The sequence below is a fragment of the Salvelinus fontinalis genome, chromosome 4, assembly GCF_029448725.1.
Source record: "Salvelinus fontinalis isolate EN_2023a chromosome 4, ASM2944872v1, whole genome shotgun sequence".
NCBI classification, from domain to species: Eukaryota; Metazoa; Chordata; class Actinopteri; order Salmoniformes; family Salmonidae; genus Salvelinus; species Salvelinus fontinalis.
Genome location: NC_074668.1, coordinates 17,176,665 through 17,196,604, shown reverse-complemented (window position 1 = coordinate 17,196,604; position 19,940 = coordinate 17,176,665). Strand labels below are relative to the sequence as shown.

The window sequence follows — 19,940 nt, the reverse complement described above, 5'->3', positions numbered from 1 at the left end:
CGCAAACCACGGCAGCCCAGGACCTCAACATCTGGCTACTTCACATCCGGGATCGTCTGTGGGGGTATTTCGGTCTGTGATAAAACCCTTCTGTGGGGAAGAACTCATTCTGATTGACCACATGTTTTAACACAGTTTTAAGTAGTCACCCTCAGCCTTGATGACAGCGTTGCACACTTTCACAACCAGCTTCACCTGGAATGCTTTTCCAACAGTCTTGAAAGAGTTCCCACATATGCTGTGCACTTGTTGGCTGCTTTTCCTTCACTCTGTGGTCCAACTCATCCCAAACCATCTCAATTGGGTTGAGGTCGGGTGATTGTGGAGCCCAGGTCATCTGATGCAGCACTCCATCACGCTCCTTGGTCAAATAGCCCTTACACAGCCTGGAGGTGTGTTCAGTCATTGTCCTGTTGAAAAACCAATGATAGTCTCACTAAGCGCAAACCAGATAGGATGGTGTATCGCTGCAGAATGCTGGGGTAGCCATGCTGGTTGTGTGCTTTGAATTCTATATAAATCACAGACGGTGTCACCAGCAAAGCACACCACCACCTCCGTGCTTCACAGTTGGGGACCACACACACGGAAGTCATCCGTTCACCTACTCTGTGTTTTACAAAGCGACAGCGGTTGGAACCAAAAATATCACATTTGGACTCATCAGACCAAAGGACAGATTTCCACCGGTCTAATGTCCATTGCTTGTGTTTCTTGGCCCAAGCAAGTCTCTTCTTCTTATTGGTGTCCTTTGGTAGTGGTTTCTTTGCAGCAATTAGACCATGAAGGCCTGATTTCATGCGTTCTCTGAACAGTTGATGTTGAGATGTCTGATACTTGAACTGTGTGAAGCATTTATTTGGTCTGCAATTTCTGGTAACTCTAATGAACTTATCCTCTGCAGGAGAAGACTTGGTCTTTTACCAAATAGGGCTATCTTATGTATACCACCCCTACCTTGTCACAACACAACTGATTGGCTCAAACGCATTAAGGAAAATAAATTCCACAAATGAACTTTTAACAAGGCACACCTGTTAATTGAAATACATTCCAGGTGACTACCTCATGAAGCTGGTTGAGAGAATGCCAAGGGTGTGCAAAGATGTCAAGACATTGGGTGGCTGTTTTGAATCTCATATATAAAATGTATTTTGATTTGTTTAACACTTGGTTACTACATGATTCCATGTGTTATTTCATAGTTATGTCTTCACTATTATTCTACAATGTAGAAAATAGTAACCATTTATAAAAACCCTGGAATGAGTAGGTGCGTCCAAACTTTTGACTGGTACTATACAAAAACTCAGCAAAAAAAGAAACGTCCTCTCACTGTCAACTGTTTATTTTCAGCAAACTTGACATGTGTAAATATTTGTATGAACATAAGATTCAACATCTGAGACACAAACTGAACAAGTTCCACAGACATGCGACTAGCATAAATTGAATAATGTGTCCCTGAACAAAGGGAGGGTCAAAATCAAAAGTCAGTATCTGGATTAAGTACTGCAGTGCAACTCCTCCTCACCAGATTTGCCAGTTATTTCTGTGAGATGTTACCCCACTCTTCCACCAAGGCACCTGCAAGTCCCCGGACATTTCTGGGGGCAATGGCCCTAGCCCTCACCCTCCGATCCAACAGGTCCCAGACATGCTCAATGGGATTGAGATCCAGGTTCTTCGCTGGCCATGGCAGAACACTGACTTTCCTGTCTTGCAGGTAATCATGCACAGAATGAGCAGTATGGCTGGTGTCATTGTCAGGATGAGCCTGCAGGAAGGGTACCACATGAGGGAGGAGGATGTCTTCCCTGTAACACAGTGTCGAGATTTCCTGCAATGACAACAAGCTCAGTCCGATGATGCTGTGACACCGCCCCAGACCATGATGGACTCTCCAAATCGATCTTGCTCCAGATTACAGGCCTCGGTGTAACACTCATTCCTTCGACGATAAACGCGAATCCGACCGTGAGACAAAACCGTGACTCGTCAGTGAAGAGCACTTTTTGCCAGTCCTGTCTGTTCCAGCGGCAGTGGGTTTGTGCTCATAGGCGACATTGTTGCCGGTGATGTCTGGTGAGGACCTGCCTTACAACAGGCCAACAAGTCCTCTGTCCAGCCTCTCAGCTTATTGCGGACAGTCTGAGCACTGATGGAGGGATTGTGCGTTCCTGGTGTAACTCGGGCAGTTGTTGTTGCCATCCTGTACCTGTTCCGCAGGTGTGATGTTCGGATGTACCGATCCTGTGCAGGTGTTGTTACACGTGGTCTGCCACTGCGAGGACGATCAGCTGTACGTCCTGTCTCCCTGTAGTGCTGTCTTAGGCATCTCACAGTACGGACATTGCAATGTATTGCCCTGGCCACATCTGCAGTCCTCATGCGTCCTTGCAGCATGACTAAGGCATGTTCACGCAGATGAGCAGGGACCCTGGGCATCTTTCTTTTGGTGTTTTTCAGAGTCAGTAGAAAGGCCTCTTTAGTGTCCTAAGTTTTCATAACTGTGATCTTAATTGCCTACCGTCTGTAAGCTGTTAGTGTCTTAACGACCGTTCCACAGGTGCATGTTCATTAATTGTTTATGGTTCATTGAACAAGCATGGGAAACAGTGTTTAAACCTTTTACAATGAAGATCTGTGAAGTTATTTGGATTTTTACAAATTATCTTTGAAAGACAGGGTCCTGAAAAAGGGACGTTTTCTTTTTTTGCTGAGTTTATATTCATTAACGCATGACTGCAAGAGACCGGTTGGAATGTCTAACTGAAATATTGGACAAATCAGCCTTTTATTTTAACTAGTGGTGTTTGAGGTTGCTGTTTTAAAGTGCCAGGACAAAGGCAAACGCGGGACTGTCCTGCACAATCCGGGAGAAGTGGTCAAATACCATTTTACAATGTTTGGTGTATGTACGGTATCTCCTAGTGTTAGACTTTACATATACTCCAGAATCCATCATGCTTAATAATTTTCTTAATGTGATGATGTCCCCCTGCGCCTGACCCTTGCCCTGCTGTAGCTTAAGAAACTGACTTGTCCTATGAAAATAAAGTTTATGCCACTTGTTTGACCGAACCTGCCGACTCAGTTTGGGAACTCAGTTTAAATAGGATGCTACAGGGTGGGACGTTGTCATAAAGAATGTTATCAATTGTTATTAGGCTACGTGCACGGTTTTATTTAAAAATTGTAATGTAGTGGAGGTCCAGGAACAAAATTATCATGGTCACCACACTCGTCTAGACCAGGGGTGTCAAACTAATTTCGCATCGTGGGCCACATACGGCCTAGGGAGATGTCAAATGGGCCGGACCATTAAAATTATACCATACTCTGCTATAAATAACCAAAATATCATGTCTTTCCTTTGTTTTGGTGTAAAGAAGCACAAGAACATTAGGAAAATATTGAAATTTAATTAACTATCCTTTTACAAAACATTTCATGAAACACCTCATATTTCCTTAGACAAATGTGCAATTTACTTTTATCATTCACAAATATGCATTGCAACTGATCCCACTGATTGTACAAAGGCACAAAACTTTAATTGGTACTGAAAAATATAGTAATGCACTTTAAGATTAAATGAGACTTTTAAAGAAAGGAATTTTTAAACCACTTACACATACGCATATAAAATCTAAATGTAATCCCTGCGTACACCTTACAAACTAAGGAGAGTGATTTTAAATGTGTAATGAAGAAAGTGTTCGCCTGTCCTGTAAATCTGTAAACTTCATACATGAAACATACATACACATACAATACATACTGAAAATTTATGGAGTTGTATGAACAGTAGAATTCCATCACACAACTTTTGTTTTGAAGCTGCTGACTAACATTAAAGTGCACATTTTTTAAATCACCACAGTAAGGATTCATCTTCACAGAGCTGTATTCTTTCAATGCAAACAGTATCTAAGGCAGCATTTTAAAGGTGTTAGTCTAGTCTGGACTTGTATTTGTTCCTGAAACTTGGCATCTTTTGGCCTGTACAAGTGCATCAACACCAGGTGTCATGTCCTGACTAGCTGTCACTTTCAGAATGTCATTTAAGTGCTTGTTTGTGAGCCTTGAACGCATTTTTGTTTTATTGATATTCATCACTGAGAAAATTTGTTCACAAAGGTAGGTTGTCCCAAACATGCACAAAATTTTAGCAGCCAGGGCTGTTAATTTGGGGTACCCTGGTAGTAGATACTGATAAAATCTGTCCAGACCTACAGAGGTAAATTTGCCCTTCAAATCTGCATCACACTGCAAATCAATTATCTCTAGCTGAATTTCGACCGGCAGATCAGAAGCTTCTGACTTCTCGGCTCTGGATGAAAGTTGACTGCTGTTTCCTCAGACCCGCCAGCAATTCGTTAATCTTATCTCTTCTCAGTTGTCCTTGCAAGCCGTCATATTTTTCGCTGTGATGAGTCTCGTAGTGGCGTCGAATATTATATTCCTTCAATACCGAAACTTGTTGCAAACACACCAAGCACGAAGATTTTCCGTGCATCTCTGTAAATAAATAGGACGTGGTCCATTTTTCTTTGAAAATTCAACACTCCTTATCTACTTTTCTCCGTTTGGATAACGACATTTTGGCTAATGAGGGTGTAGCGGAGAGGTAGAGACCAAGGTATTAACAACGTCGTAACAAGCAGCAGATGGCGCATTGATACCGTCTGCTGTTTTCAGTCTGTCTCAGTGATGCGGCTTGTCTTCTACTCTGATGGAAAGAGTGCGCCCCTTAGCGGATAATCCATGAATTGCAGCGAATTAAAAATATTAATTCCATGTCTTTTATGCATTTTTTCCACTTTCAAATTATCCTGCGGGCCTGATCGAACCTCCTTGGGGGCCGGTTCCGGCCCGCGGGCCGTATGTTTGACACCCCTGGTCTAGACCTTATTTAGACAGTCTTTCAAATGTATGTTCATGCTCATTTCACTGTTGTAGAGTCGTAGCCTATAGCAGCAAAGGGTTTCATCATGTGACATTTGTATTTATTTTTTTACATATAGCTGATTTTAGTGTAGTGGTGGTGCAATAGTAGATATATGGTGCCAAATAGCATGGGAATCCAAACTAAACAGCTCCATCTTGTTTCACTTTACTGATAAAATAACGAAAAAATTACTAAACTAATGAATAAATGAAAAAACTAGGAACAACAAACTGAAACAGCATATCCTTGGGATTGTAAAGTCCTTGGAAACAAAGATACCGGATCTGAGGAAATCGTTATAAGCTACCTCTTTATTTTTCCGCATTCGTCTGACATAGGCTCTAATATAATTGGTTGATGTTGCTTTGACGTAGGCAAATGATCCACTTTGATTTGTTCAATGAATGACAGACACCGGATATAGCTATACTATCGCTCAACGCCTATTTTTTTTTTTTCTGTCTGTGCCGTTACTATAGCCAAGTCCTAAAGTCAAGGTAAGGCCAACTCTCTACACTATTGGTCATGTTTAAAAAATAATCGTCGTGGACAACGGTTGATTTCCTTGAACTTTTAACTGATAATGTTTCATTTATCAATCTAGTAATATTACATTCGATATAAAGTACAGGTGTAATGTTACAATGTAGCCAACATAGAACGTAGAAACTCATCATGTAGAATGGACGGTAACGACGCATTTCACATGCAGGGTAATTTTGCCCCGTTCAAAGCAACTGGGAACTCGGAAAAATACGATGTCAAATCTTTACGTCAGTGATCTTCAGGTCGGAGCTCAAAAAAGCGTCCCGAGATCCCGAGTTGGATGACCGTTCAAATCTATTTTTCCCAGTCTTAGCTCGTTTTCTTTCAAGATCCCAGTTGATTTGAACGCATCATTACTTGCGTGAAGTTTAGTTATGACAGTTTACTCGATGTCCTGTCACAGTGGACTCATACTGCCTTCATAACCAAATGGAAAGGTGGTATTACCAGTTGTATAGTCCTAATACCAGTGGACACATTCACATATTTTGAACTCGTTGACAAACGCTGATTGGCTAATGGACAACAAGCTGTGTCAACCATTAACTAAAGTACAGCTATCATACTGGTAAACAAATTTTAACCATATGAATATATTGCTTTTTATAAATTGTGCTTTGTTGCATTTAACTGCAGAAAATGCTGTTATCAAGGTAATTTCCTTAGTAGGTGACGTCAGGTCAACATGTAGGAGAAGTCTCTGAGTTTAGGGATGGATGATGCCCCGCGCAAAACAACTGGGAAATCTCTGACTTTTGACTTCAATGCGTTCAAGACAACTGGGAACTCATGGAAAGAAATCTGAAGCTCAGACTTAACGACCTGAAGAATCCAGTTGTCTTGAACGCACCATGAGTTTCCCACTAGTAAATACAAGTTGGAGGGGCGTTAAATTGTTTTTTTCCCAAGTCGTGTATAGTAAATACCACCTTTCCACATGGTTATGAATGCAGCATTAGTTGTATAGGACTATACTGGGCTATATATAGCATTTGAGTCATTCAGGGTTGTGCTTTTTCCATTAAAGATGAACATTTGTTTTTCCCATAAAAAGAGGGAAGCGCGAGCGTGACTCAACATCAATCAATCCAATGTATTTTATAAAGCCCTTTTCTTTTTACAAACATAGCAGAGTGAAGGTGGTTTTGAACAGTAGACTACCATGTATGCAATGCTGGTGGTATGTCCCAGTCTCTGTTCAGTTTTATTTGAGAACATTTTAATTTGTCGTGGTACGGTGTACCTATTTTAAAAAAAAGTGTATGTAGAGAGAGGGTGTGAGAAGTGTAACATTGAACATCGAAGATGATGTGACTGGCCTTTGTATTTGCAGTGCTGATGGAGGCCCCACTGCCCCCCCGGGAGTCTGGCCGGTTTGTGGTGGAACACAGTCAGGATGTGTTTGTGGAGGAGGAGGGCGTGCGGAGGGTAGCGGAGATGCTCTATGCCCTGCGTAAGAGCGAGGAGCTCACAGCCAGTGGGTGGAAGAAGGCCAACCCCTTGGCCCCCTCCCCAAACTCTGATCATGCCCTGAACTGGGTGTTTGTAGTCGACACAATGAACTTCTCCTTCTGGCCCGAACAGGAGGACCAGCAGTGTGAGGTGACGTACCGTGGGACCACCTACTACGGTTACATGACCCTCTGTGCTGCCATCACCAGAGCAATGGAAGACGGTAGGAAGGGGCGATATCCAGATTTTCATACCGTTTCTGTACCATATGGTATTACCGGAGGTGCACACAAGGGGTGTTATAAAATGTTTTTTTACACACAAAAAATTTAGGCAACAAGGATCTTGATCCAGGAGGGGATTGAATGTATCTCCTGTAACCAAGAAGCTTGATCTTGACATCTAGCCACTTAGCTTGCAAGTTAGCAAACCAAATGCATAGCTGGAGCCCTGAGCTGGATATAATTTATTTAGCACATCTTAGATTTCTTATAGTTATACTTAACCTAAGCAGTGGCGTAGCACACAATCCCTCAGCCCCTGCGAGGCGGGGATGCCCCCAACACTCCCGAAAAACAATAAATTAAATGGTATTGAAAATATCGGTATTTCAAAATACCCCCGGTAAACGGTAGATCGCCCAAGCCTAGAAGAGGGTGAGTGCTACAGCCCTATATCTGTTCTGTCTAGGGCTGCCTGTCTTCTCATACACACACTGCTCTGTGCTGTTTGCTTGTACACTGTTTTCGTTTGCAGAATGCATGCATGATAAAACCTTTGAAGTAAATTACACTCTTGCCTGTTCTAAAAATTACCGTTCAGTCTTAACACATTTTCAATAACATTTCCAATGACCTATTGTCCATCTGAACGCAGCTAATCAAGATGCCATGCCCTCTATAGGTATTCCCATCACAGAACCGTCCTATTTCTCCCAGATGAGTGTTGAGGAGCTTGGCCGTGTCTTGCGCTCTGATAACAACACGCCCATGCCCATGCTCGAGGAGCGTCACCAGGTCCTCACAGAGGGGGGACGTGTGCTCCTGCAGCACGGCGGGAGCTTCCGGAGCTTCATAAGCCCTGCCGGTAGAGATGCTCAGAAGATGGTGGAGCTCATTGTAGACAACCTGCCCTCATACAGGGACGAGGCCACATACAAGGTCATACACAAAACACAACCTCTTCAACATAACGTAGGGTGAATTCGGAATAAGTGGGACACTTTTTGAATTTCTGTCTTCTGTAACCTATCCAACATATTAGCCCATGATACATTTCTGAAATACTCAAGATGTTTCCTAATCTTACACTTCATTTATTTTACATTTGTCATTTAGCAGACATTCTTATCCAGAGCAACTTGCAGTTAGTGCATTTAGAGCAACTTAAGAAAGCTAGGTGGGACAACCACATTTCACAGGCATAGAAAGTAAAAATTTTCCTCAACGTAGCTGTCAGTAGAGTCAGAGCTGGGGGGGGGGGGGTCAAGTGTAAGTTCTGTTTCTTTAAAAAAACAGCACTCGGTGAGGAAGATTATTTTAGATACTGTTTGAAGAGGTAGAGATTCAGATGTTTTTGGAAGATGGGCAGGGACTCTGCTGACCTAGCTTCAGGGGGAAGCTGGTTCCACCATTGGGGTGCCAGGACAGAGAAGAGCTTGGACTGGGCTGAGCGGGAGCTGGCCTTCCGTAGGTGTAGCAAGGCCAAATTGCCTGAGGTTGGGTGTAGGGTTTGGGCATAGCCTGAAGGTAGGGATTTTTATATCATATTCACAGGAGGCATGACACACATTTGTGTACACTGAGTCAAAACCATATTTTTTGTTTGCATTTGGTGGACTGGGATAGTAGGTTAAACAGGGACACCATTATTATAGTCCTAATTGTACCCCAATGACAATTACATTTTGTGTGATAAGGAAACATCTGAAGATTTTAGAAATATATCATTTGTTGGGCTAATATGTTAGATGTCTGGTCTGAAGAGGTTATAAAAAGTCTCCCACTTTTTCTGAATTCACCCAAATAACAGTGCTAACAAGAGTACTACAATAAATAATTAACAGTATATAGTACTACAATAACCAGAGCCCTGCCTAACCTAAGTACAGGGCGTCCCTACTGGATCTCTTTCCTCCATTGGAGAAGGCTATACGACTGTCGCACTTTAGCTATTCCATGATGTCCTACTTTAGCAAGCTGTGGTTGGTAAAGCGGGACAAAAAAAAAAAAAAAAATCACTGAATTACAAAATTGAAACATAATATTGGTAACTTTTTAATGTATTTTGATGCACCAGTACATAGTATACACATTTACATCATAATTTGGCTCAGTGCATTATTTGACAGTTTTATAACCTTAACTCTTTTCTGGTATGTCACTGATCTTAACTTGTGCTTTGCGGGGTGAGCTTCCTGTTTGCAGCTTGCACTGCTTTCCTCTGATGTCACACGAATAAAGTGATGTGTTTTTGATCTTGTGGTTTCTCTGCAAGGGCTTAATACCCAAGAAATAAACGCATCAGGATTAAGCTGTCCCAGTTAATGGGATGACCCACTCATTCCAAATTCACCTTGTGTAGAGAGTAAGAGCACAAATGTGCCTCAGGTGCTGTAAGATTAATGCGGAAATGGTGCCATGTGGAAGCAAGGGTTAAAAATGTGTTTCAGTTACACACAATACAGTATGTTATCTATGCTATACATTCATTACCATACTTTTGATTATACAATCGTGGCCAAAAGTTTTGAGAATGACACAAATATGAATTTTCAAAGTTTGCTGCCTCAGTTTGCATGATGGCAATTTGCATATACTCCAGAATGTTATGAAGAGTGATCAGATGAATTGAAATTAATTTCAAAGTCCCTCTTTGACATGCAAATGAACTGAATCCCCCAAAACATTTCCACTGCATTTCAGCCCTGCCACAAAAGGACCAGCTGACATGTCAGTGATTCTCTCGTTAACACAGGTGTGAGTGTTGACAAGGCTGGAGATCACTCTGTTATGCTGATTGAGTTTGAATAAAAGACTGGAAGCTTCAAAAGGAGGGTGGTGCTTGGAATCATTGTTCTTCCTCTGTCAACCATGGTTATCTGCAAGGAAACACGTGCCGTCATCATTGCTTTGCACAACAAGGGCTTCACAGGCAAGGATATTGCTGCCAGTAAGATTGCACCTAAATCAACCATTTATCGGATCAACAAGAACTTCAAGGAGAGCGGTTCAATTGTTGTGAAGAAGGCTTCAGGGCACCCAAGAAAGTCCAGCAAGCGACAGGATCGTCTCCTAAAGTTGATTCAGCTGCGAGATTGGGGCACCACCAGTACAGAGCTTGCTCAGGAATGGCAGCAGGCAGGTGTGAGTGCATCTGCACGCACAGTGAGGCAAAGACTTTGAGGATGGCCTGGTGTCAAGAAGGGCAGCAAAGAAGCCACTTCTCTCCAGGAAAAACATCAGGGACAGACTGATATTCTGCAAAGGGTACAGGGATTGGACTGGGGTAAAGTCATCTTCTCTGATGAATCCCCTTTCCGATTGTTTGGGGCATCCGGCAAAAAACTTGTCCGGAGAAGACAAGGTGAGCGAGCGCTACCATCAGTCCTGTGTCATGCAAACAGTAAAGCATCATGAGACCATTCATGTGTGGGGTTGCTTTTCAGCCAAGGGAGTGGGCTCACTCACAATTTGCCTAAGAACACAGCCATGAATAAAGAATGGTACCAACACATCCTCCGAGAGCAACTTCTCCCAACCATCCAGGAAGAGCTTGGTGACGAACAATGCCTTTTCCAGCATGATGGAGCACCTTGCCAGAAGGCAAAAGTGATAACTAAGTGTGGCTCGGGGAACAAAACAGTGATATTTTGGGTCCATGGCCAGGAAACTCCCCAGACCTTAATCCCATTGAGAATTTGTGGTCAATCCTCAAGAGGCGGGTGGACAAACAAAACCCCACAAATTCTGACAAACTCCAAGCATTGATTATGCAAGAATGGGCTGCCATCAGTCAGGATGTGGCCCAGAAGTTAATTGACAGCATGCCAGGGCGGATTGCAGAGGTCTTGAAAAAGAAGGGTCAATCCTGCAAATATTGACTCTTTGCATCAACTTAATGTAATTGTCAATAAAAGCTTTTGACACTTATGAAATGCTTGTAATTATACTTAAGTATTCCATAGTAACATCTGACAAAAATATCTAAAGACACTGAAGCAGCAAACTTTGAAAATTAATATTTGTGTCATTCTCAAAACTTTTGGCCACGACTGTACAGTGGCATAAAGACATTCTACGTTTGACTAAACTAAAAGGCAAAGTGCACTCAGCGCTCCCCCTCCTGGCCAAAAATAAGTGCAGACCCTACTTCAGCTCTCTTGAGGTAATTGTATATAATGTATATACAGTCTATGGGTAATTGAGCTCCAACTATGAGTCCTCGTTGTAGCGGAACTAAGAAATAGCAAGTGATTCCACATCGTCTACATACATGTAAAAAACCCACTCGAGCTTCTACTTCTAAAAATTCACCTTTCCAGAAACAAGTCTCTCACTGTTACCGCTTGCTATAGACCACCCTCTGCCCCCAGCTGTGCCTTCGACACCATATGTGAATTGATTGCCCCTCATCTATCTTCTGAGCTCGTGCTACTAGGTGACCTAAACTGGGACATGCTTAACACCCCGGCCATCCTACAATCTAAGCTTGATGCCCTCAATCTCACACAAATGATCAATGAACCTACCAGGTACAACCCCAAATCTGTAAACACGGGCACCCTCATAGATATCCTAACTAACTCGCCCTCCAAATACACCTCTGCTGTTTTCAATCAAGATCTCAGCGATCACTGCCTCATTGCCTGCATCCGTAATGTGTCTGCGATCAAACGACCACCCCTCATCACTGTCAAACGCTCCCTAAAACACTTCTGCGAGCAGGCCTTTCTAATCGATCTGGCCGGGGTATCCTGGAATGACATTGACCTCATCCCGTCAATAGAGGATGCCTGGTTATTCTTTAAAAGTGCCTTCCTCACCATCTTAAATAAGCATGCCCCATTCAAAAAATGTTGAACTAGGAATAGATATAGTCCTTGGTTCACTTCAGGCCTGTCTGCCCTTGACCAGCACAAAAACATCCTATGGCGTTCTGCATTAGCATCGAATAGCCCCCGTGATATGCAACTTTTCAGGGAAGTTAGGAACAAATATACACAGGCAGTTAGGAAAGCTAAGGCTAGCTAGACAGAAATTTGCATCCTGTAGTACAAACTCAAAGTTCTGGGACACTGTAAAGTTCATGGAGAATAAGAGCACCTCCTCCCAGCTGCCCATTGCTCTGAGGCTAGGAAACACTGTTACCACCGATAAATCCACTATAATTGAGAATTTCAATAAGCATTTCTCTACACCTGGCCATGCTTTCCACCTGGCTACCTCTACCCCGGTCAACTGCTCGGCACCCTCCACAGCAACCCGCCCAAGCCCCCACCATTTCTCCTTCACCCAAATCCAGATAGCTGATGTTCTGAAAGAGCTGCAAATTCTCGACCCCTACAAATCAGCCGGGCTAGACAATCTGGACCTTCTCTTTCTAAAATGATCTGCCGAAATTGTTGCAACCCCTATTACTAGCCTGTTCAACCTCTCTTTCGTATCATCTGAGATTCCCAAAGATTGGAAAGCTGCCGTGGTCATCCCCCTCTTCAAAGGGGGTGACACTCTAGACCCAAACTGCTACAGACCTATATCTATCCTACCCTGTCTTTCTAAGGTCCTCGAAAGCCAAGTTAACAAACAGATTACCGACCATTTCAAATCCCACCGTACCTTCTCCGCTATGCAATCTGGTTTCGGAGCTGGTCATGGATGCACCTCAGCCACGCTCAAGGTTCTAAACGATATTGTAACCGCCATCAATAAGAGACATTACTGTGCAGCCGTATTCATCGACCTGGCCAAGGCTTTCGACTCTGTCAATCACCACATTCTTATTGGCAGACTCGACAGCCTTGGTTTCTTAAGTGATTGCCTCGCCTGGTTTACCAACTACTTCTCTGATAGAGTTCAGTGTGTCAAATCGGAGGGCCTGTTGTCCGGACCTCTGGCAGTCTCTATGGGAGTGCCAAAGGGTTCAATTCTCGGGCCGACTTTCGTCTCTGTATACATCAATGATGTCGCTCTTGCTGCTGGTGATTCTCTGATCCACCTCTACGCAGACGACACCATTCTGTATACTTCTGGCCCCTCTTTGGACACTGTGTTAACTAACCTCCAGACGAGCTTCAATGCCATACAACTCTCCTTCCGTGGTCTCCAACTGCTCTTAAATGCAAGTAAAACTAAATGCATGCTATTCAATCGATCACTGCCCGCACCTGCCCGCCCGTCCAGCATCACTACTCTGGACGGCTCTGACTTAGAATACGTGGACAACTACAAATACCTAGGTGTCTGGTTAGACTGTAAACTCTCCTTCCAGACTCACATTAAGCATCTGCAATTCAAAATGTAATATAGAATCGGCTTCCTATATCGCAACAAAGCATCCTTCACTCATGCTGCCAAACATACCCTTTGTAAAACTGACCATCCTACCGATCCTCGACTTCAGCGATGTCATCTATAAAATAGCATCCAACACTCTACTCAACAAATTGGATGCAGTCTATCACAGTGCCATCCGTTTTGTCACCAAAGCCCCATATACTACCCACCACTGCGACCTGTACGCTCTCGTTGGCTGGTCATCGCTTCATACTCGTCGCCAAACCCACTGGCTCCAAGTCATCTACAAGTCTCTGCTAGGTAAAGCCCCGCCTTATCTCAGCTCACTGGTCACTATAGCAGCACCCACTCGTAGCACACGCTCCAGCAGGTATATCTCACTGGTCACCCCCAAAGCCAATTCCTCCTTTGGTCGCCTTTCCTTCCAGTTCTCTGCTGCCAATGACTGGAACGAACAGCAAAAATCACTGAAGCTGGAAACACTCATATCTCCCTCACTAGCTTTAAGCACCAGCTGTCAGAGCAGCTCACAGATCACTGCACCTGTACATAGCCCATCTGTAAACAGCCCATCTATCTACCTCATCCCCATACTGTATTAATTTATCTTGCTCATTTGCACCCCAGTATCTCTACTTGCACATTCATCTTCTGCACATCTACCAATCCAGTGTTTAATTGCCATATTGTAATTACTTCGCCACCATGGCCTATTTATTGCCTTAACTCCTTTATCTTACCTCATTTGCACTCACTGTATATAGATTTTGTTTTCTTTTTTCTACTGTATTATTGACTGTATGTTTTGTTTATTCCATGTGTAACCCTGTGTTGTATGTGTCGAATTGCTGTGCTTTATCTTGGCCAGGTCGCAATTGCAAATGAGAACTTGTTCTCAACTAGCCTACCTGGTTAAATAAAGGTGAAATGAAAAAATAAAAAATATACAGTGCATTCGGAAAGTGTTCAGACAGCTTGACTTTTTCCACATTTTGTTAAGTTACAGCTTTATTCTAAAATTGATTAAATCATTTTTTCCCCCATCAATCTACACACAGTACCCCATGATGACAAAGCAAAAACTGATTTTTAGACATTTTTGCAAATGTGTGTATATATAAAACCCCCTGGAAATATCACATTTTTTCAAGTATTCTTACCCTTTACTCAGTCCTTTTTTGAAGCTCCTTTGGCAGTGACTACAGCCTTGAGTCTTCTTGGGTATGATGCTACAAGCTTGGCACACCTGTATTTGGAGAGTTTCTCCCATTCTTTTCTGTAGATCCTCTCAAGCTCTGTTAGGTTGGATGGGGAGCGTCACTGTACAGCTATTTTCAGGTCTCTCTAGAGATGTTCGATCGGGTTCAAGTCCAGGCACTGGCAGGGCCACTCAAGTATATTCAAAGACTTGTCCCGAAGCCACTCCTGCATTCTCTTGGCTGTGTGCTTAGGGTCATTGTCCTGCTGGAAGGTGAACCTTCGTCCCAGTCCTAGGTCCGGAGCGCTCTGGAGCAGGTTTTCATCAAGGATCTCTCTGTACTTTTCTCTGTTCATCTTTCCCTCGATCCTGACTAGTCTCGCAGTCCCTGCAGCTGAAAAACATCCCCACAGCATGATGCTGCGAACACCATGCTTCACCGTAGGGATGGTGCCAGGTTTCCTCCAGATGTGACACTTGGCATTCAGGTTGAATAGTTAAATCTTGGTTTCACCAGACCAGAGAATCTTCTAATGGTCTGAGTCCTTCAGGTGCCATTTGGCAAACTCCAAGTGGGTTTTTACTGAGAAGAGGCTTCCGTCTGGCCACTCTACCATAAAGGCCTGATTGCTGGAGTGCTACAGAGAAGGTTGTCCTTCTGGAAGGTTTTCCCATCTCCACAGAGAAACTCTGGAGCCCTGTCAGTGACCAACGGGTTCTTGGTCACCTCACTGACCAAGGCCCTTCTCCCCAAGTTGGTCAGTTTGGCCAGCGCTAGGAAGAGTCTTGGTGGTTCCAAACTTCTTCCATTTAAGAATGATGGAGGCCAATGTGTTCTTGGGGACCTTCAATGCTGCGGTACCCTTCCCCAGATCCGTGTTTTGAAAAAACTCTGTCTCGTAGCTCTACGGACAATTCCTTTGACCTGGTGGCTTAGTTTTTGCTCTGACAACTGTGGGACCTTGTATAGACAGGTGTGTGCCTTTCCAAATCATGTCCAATCAATTGAATTTACCACAGGTGGACTCCAAGTTCCAGAAAAATCTCAAGGATGATCAATGGAAACAGGATGCACCTGAGATCAATTTCGAGTCTCATAACAAAGGGCCTGACTGCTTATGTAAATAAGGTTTTCAGCGTTTTACTTGTAATAAATGTTCAAAAATGTCTAAACCTGTTTTTGCTTTGTCATTTTGGGGTATTTTGTGTAGATTAATGAGGAAAACAATTATTTAATACATTTTAGAATAAGGCTGTAACGTAGCAAAATGTGGAAAAGTCAAGGGGAGTAAAAACTTTCAGAATGCACTATATGCATGTCTATGGTTGATATGTTCATGGTGAAAGCAGTCTCTGTGTGAACGTGTCTTGTCAACTGAATTGTCTGTGTGTCTACCTCAGGGAAAGAGGATTTCACTCTACAAGCGAGCTCAGATTCTGGTGGCTGATTTTTGGGGCATCATGGAAGCCAGGGTAGAGGGGGACATGCCAAACCTGGACTTCCTCACCATGTTTGCTGACTACAGAGTACCACAGGCCCTGGTCCACCTGGGGGCACTACGCTACTCAGACACCCTGATGGAGACATTGAGGAACGGTTAGTCTTTTCTCCCCTCTATGCTGTGCGTGTGTGTGTTGGAACCTCCTTTGACCCTCTTCTCTCTCTCAGGTGAGTTGCTCAGCTCAGGCGACAGGAGAGAGGTGGAGATTCGTGGCTGCTCTATCTGGTGTGTGGAGAAGATCAAGGCACACCTGTGGAGTCTGGTTGAAGAGCGAGATGACCAAAGCTGCAATATCAACTCTGCCATCATTGACTTTTATCTCTGGCCTTATGCCAAACAGCACCATAAAGAGATGGCCCACATTCCCATACACCACACACGCTGCATATATTATTGACAGGCCTACACAAAGAAACTATTTTTGTGAATCAAAAAAATTAAAATTAAAAATGATGTCCGGTCCTTATTGTTTAACTTTATGCAAAGAACTTTGGCTTTGGATCTCTGGCTGGGGATGATCATAGGCTTAGGAAGACCACCAAAAATTCTGAAATCTCCATCCCTAACTACAACATTTTCAGACAAGATAGAACGGCCAAAGGGGGCGGTGTTGCAATCTACTGCAAAGATAGCCTGCAGAGTTCTGTCCTACTATCCAGGTCTTTACCCAAGCAGTTTGAACTTCTACTTTTAAAAATCCACCTCTCTAAAAACAAGTCTCTCACCGTTGCTGCCTGCTATAGACCACCCTCTGCCCCCAGCTGTGCTCTGGACACCAAATGTGAACTGATTGCCCCCCATCTATCTTCAGAGCTCGTGCTGCTAGGTGACCTAAACTGGAACATGCTCAACACCCCACTCCTACAATCTAAGCTTGATGCCCTCAATCTCACACAAATTATCAATGAACCTACCAGGTACCACCCCAAAGCCGTAAACACGGGCACCCTCCATATTTATCATCCTAACCAACTTGCCCTCTAAATACACCTCTGCTGTTTTCAACCAAGATCTCAGCGATCACTGCCTCATTGCCTGCATCCGTAATGGGTCAGCGGTCAAACGACCTTCACTCATCACTGTCAAACGCTCCCTGAAACACTTCAGCGAGCAGGCCTTTTTAGTCGACCTGGCCGGGGTATCCTGGAAGGATATTGATCTCATCCCGTCAGTAGAGGATGCCTGGTTATTTAAAAAAATGCCTTCCTCACCATCTTAAATAAGCATGCTCCATTCAAAAAATGTAGAACCAGGAACAGATATAGCCCTTGATTCTCTCCAGACCTGACTGCCCTTAACCAACACAAAAACATCCTATGGTGTTCTGTATTAGCATCGAACAGCCCCCGTGATATGCAACTTTTCAGGGAAGCTAGAAACCAATATACACAGGCAATTAGAAAAGCCAAGGCTAGCTTTTTCAAGCAGTAATTTGCTTCCTGCAACACCAGCTCAAAAAAGTTCTGGGACACTGTAAAGTCCATGGAGAATAAGAACACCTCGTCCCAGCTGCCCACTGCACTGAGGATAGGAAACACTGTCACCACCGATAAATCCACTATAATTGAGAATTTCAATAAGCATTTTTCTACGGCTGGCCATGCTTTCCACCTGGCTACCCCTACCCCGGTCAACAGCACTGCACCCCCCACAGCAACTCGCCCAAGCCTTCCCCATTTCTCCTCCCAAATCCAGTCAGCTGATGTTCTGAAAGAGCTGGACCCCTACAAATCAGCCGGGCTAGACAATCTGGACCTTTTCTTTCTAAAATGATCTGCCGAAATTGTTGCAACTCCTATTATTAGCCTTTTCAACCTCTTTTTCGTGTCGTCTGAGATTCCCAAAGATTGGAAAGCAGCTGCGGTCATCCTCCTCTTCAAAGGGGGGGACACTCTTGACCCAAACTGCTACAGACCTATATATATCCTACTCTGCCTTTCTAAGTTCTTCGAATGCCAAGACAACAAACAGATTACCGACCATTTCGAATCCCACCATACCTTCTCCGCTATGCAATCTGGTTTCAGAGCTGGTCATGGGTGCATCTCAGCCACGCTCAAGGTCCTAAACGATATCCTAACTGCCATGGATAAGAAACAATACTGTGCAGCCGTAGTCATTGACCTGGCCAAGGCTTTCGACTCTGTCAATCACCACATCCTCATCGGCAGACTCGATAGCCTTGGTTTCTCAAATGATTGCCTCGCCTGGTTCACCAACTACTTCACTGATAGAGTTCAGTGTGTCAAATCGGAGGGCCTGTTGTCCGGGCCTCTGGCAGTCTCTATGGGGGTGCCACAGGGTTCAATTCTTGGGCTGACTCTCTTCTCTGTATACATCAATGATGTCGCTCTTGCTGCTGGTGAGTCTCTGATCCACCTCTACGCAGACGACACCATTCTGTATACTTCTGGCCCTTCTTTGGACACTGTTAACAACCCTCCAGACGAGCTTCAATGCCATACAACACTTCTTCCGTGGCCTCCAATTGCTCTTAAATACAAGTAAAACTAAATGTATGCTCTTCAACCGATCGCTACCTGCACCTGCCCGCCCGTCCAACATCACTACTCTGGACGGTTCTGACTTAGAATATGTGGACAACTACAAATACCTAGGTGTCTGGTTAGATTGTAAACTCTCCTTCTAGACTCACATCAAACATCTCCAATCCAAAGTTAAATCTAGAATTTTCTTCCTATTTCGCAACAAAGCATCATTCACTCATGCTGCCAAACATACCCTTGTAAAACTGACCATCTTACCGATCCTCGACTTCGGGGATGTCATTTAGAAAATAGCCTCCAATACCCTACTCAATAAATTGGATGTAGTCTATCACAGTGCCATCCGTTTAGTCACCAAAGCCCCATATACTACCCACCACTGCGACCTGTACGCTCTCGTTGGCTGGCCCTCGCTTCATACTCGTAGCCAAACCCACTGGCTCCAGGTCATCTACAAGACCCTGCTAGGTAAAGTCCTCCCTTATCTCACCTCGCTAGTCACCATAGCAGCACCCACAAGTAGCACGCGCTCCAGCAGGAATATCTCTCTGGTCACCCCCAAAACCAATTCTTCCTTTGGCCGCCTCTCCTTCCAGTTCTCTGCTGCCAATGACTGGAACGAACTATAAAAATCTCTGACACTGGAAACACTTATCTCCCTCATTAGCTTTTAGCACCAGCTGTCAGAGCAGCTCACAGATCACGGCACCTGTACATAGCCCATCTATAATTTAGCCCAAACAACTACCTCTCGCCCTACTGTATTTATTTATTTATTTAGCTCCTTTGCACCCCATTATTTCTATCTCTACTTTGCACATTCTTCTAATGCAAATCTACCATTCCAGTGTTTTACCTGCTATATTGTATTTACTTCGCCACCATGGCCTTTTTTTTGCCTTTACCTCCCTTATATCACCTCATTTGCCCACATTGTATATAGACTTATTTTTCTACTGTATTATTGACTGTATGTTTGTTTTACTCCACGTGTAACTCTGTGTTGTTGTATGTGTCGAACTGCTTTGCTTTATCTTGGCCAGGTCGCAATTGTAAATGAGAACTTGTTCTCAACTTGCCTACCTGGTTAAATAAAGGGGAAATAAAATAAATAAAATACTAAGAATAAAATATAACCAACATTTTCAAGACTATCACATCGCTTTCTTTCCACATGCTTTCACAGATGGACAGGGGGAAACGTAAAATAAATAATTTAATAAATATTCTTTGCCTGCAGTAGCACAACCCCGCCATAGAGCGGGG

General features: G+C 43.7%; 1 protein-coding gene across 1 annotated transcript; it reads left to right on the top strand.

The window, feature by feature from the left end:
• Positions 1 to 5,197: 5,197 nt before the first annotated feature.
• qng1 (Q-nucleotide N-glycosylase 1) lies at positions 5,198 to 19,819 on the top strand. Its single transcript, XM_055918967.1, has 5 exons — positions 5,198 to 5,451; positions 6,834 to 7,175; positions 7,856 to 8,112; positions 16,067 to 16,262; positions 16,335 to 19,819. Exons 2-5 carry the CDS (start codon positions 6,839 to 6,841, stop codon positions 16,562 to 16,564), a joined length of 1,020 nt encoding a protein of 339 aa, XP_055774942.1. The 5' UTR covers positions 5,198 to 5,451; positions 6,834 to 6,838; the 3' UTR covers positions 16,565 to 19,819.
• Positions 19,820 to 19,940: the final 121 nt, after the last annotated feature.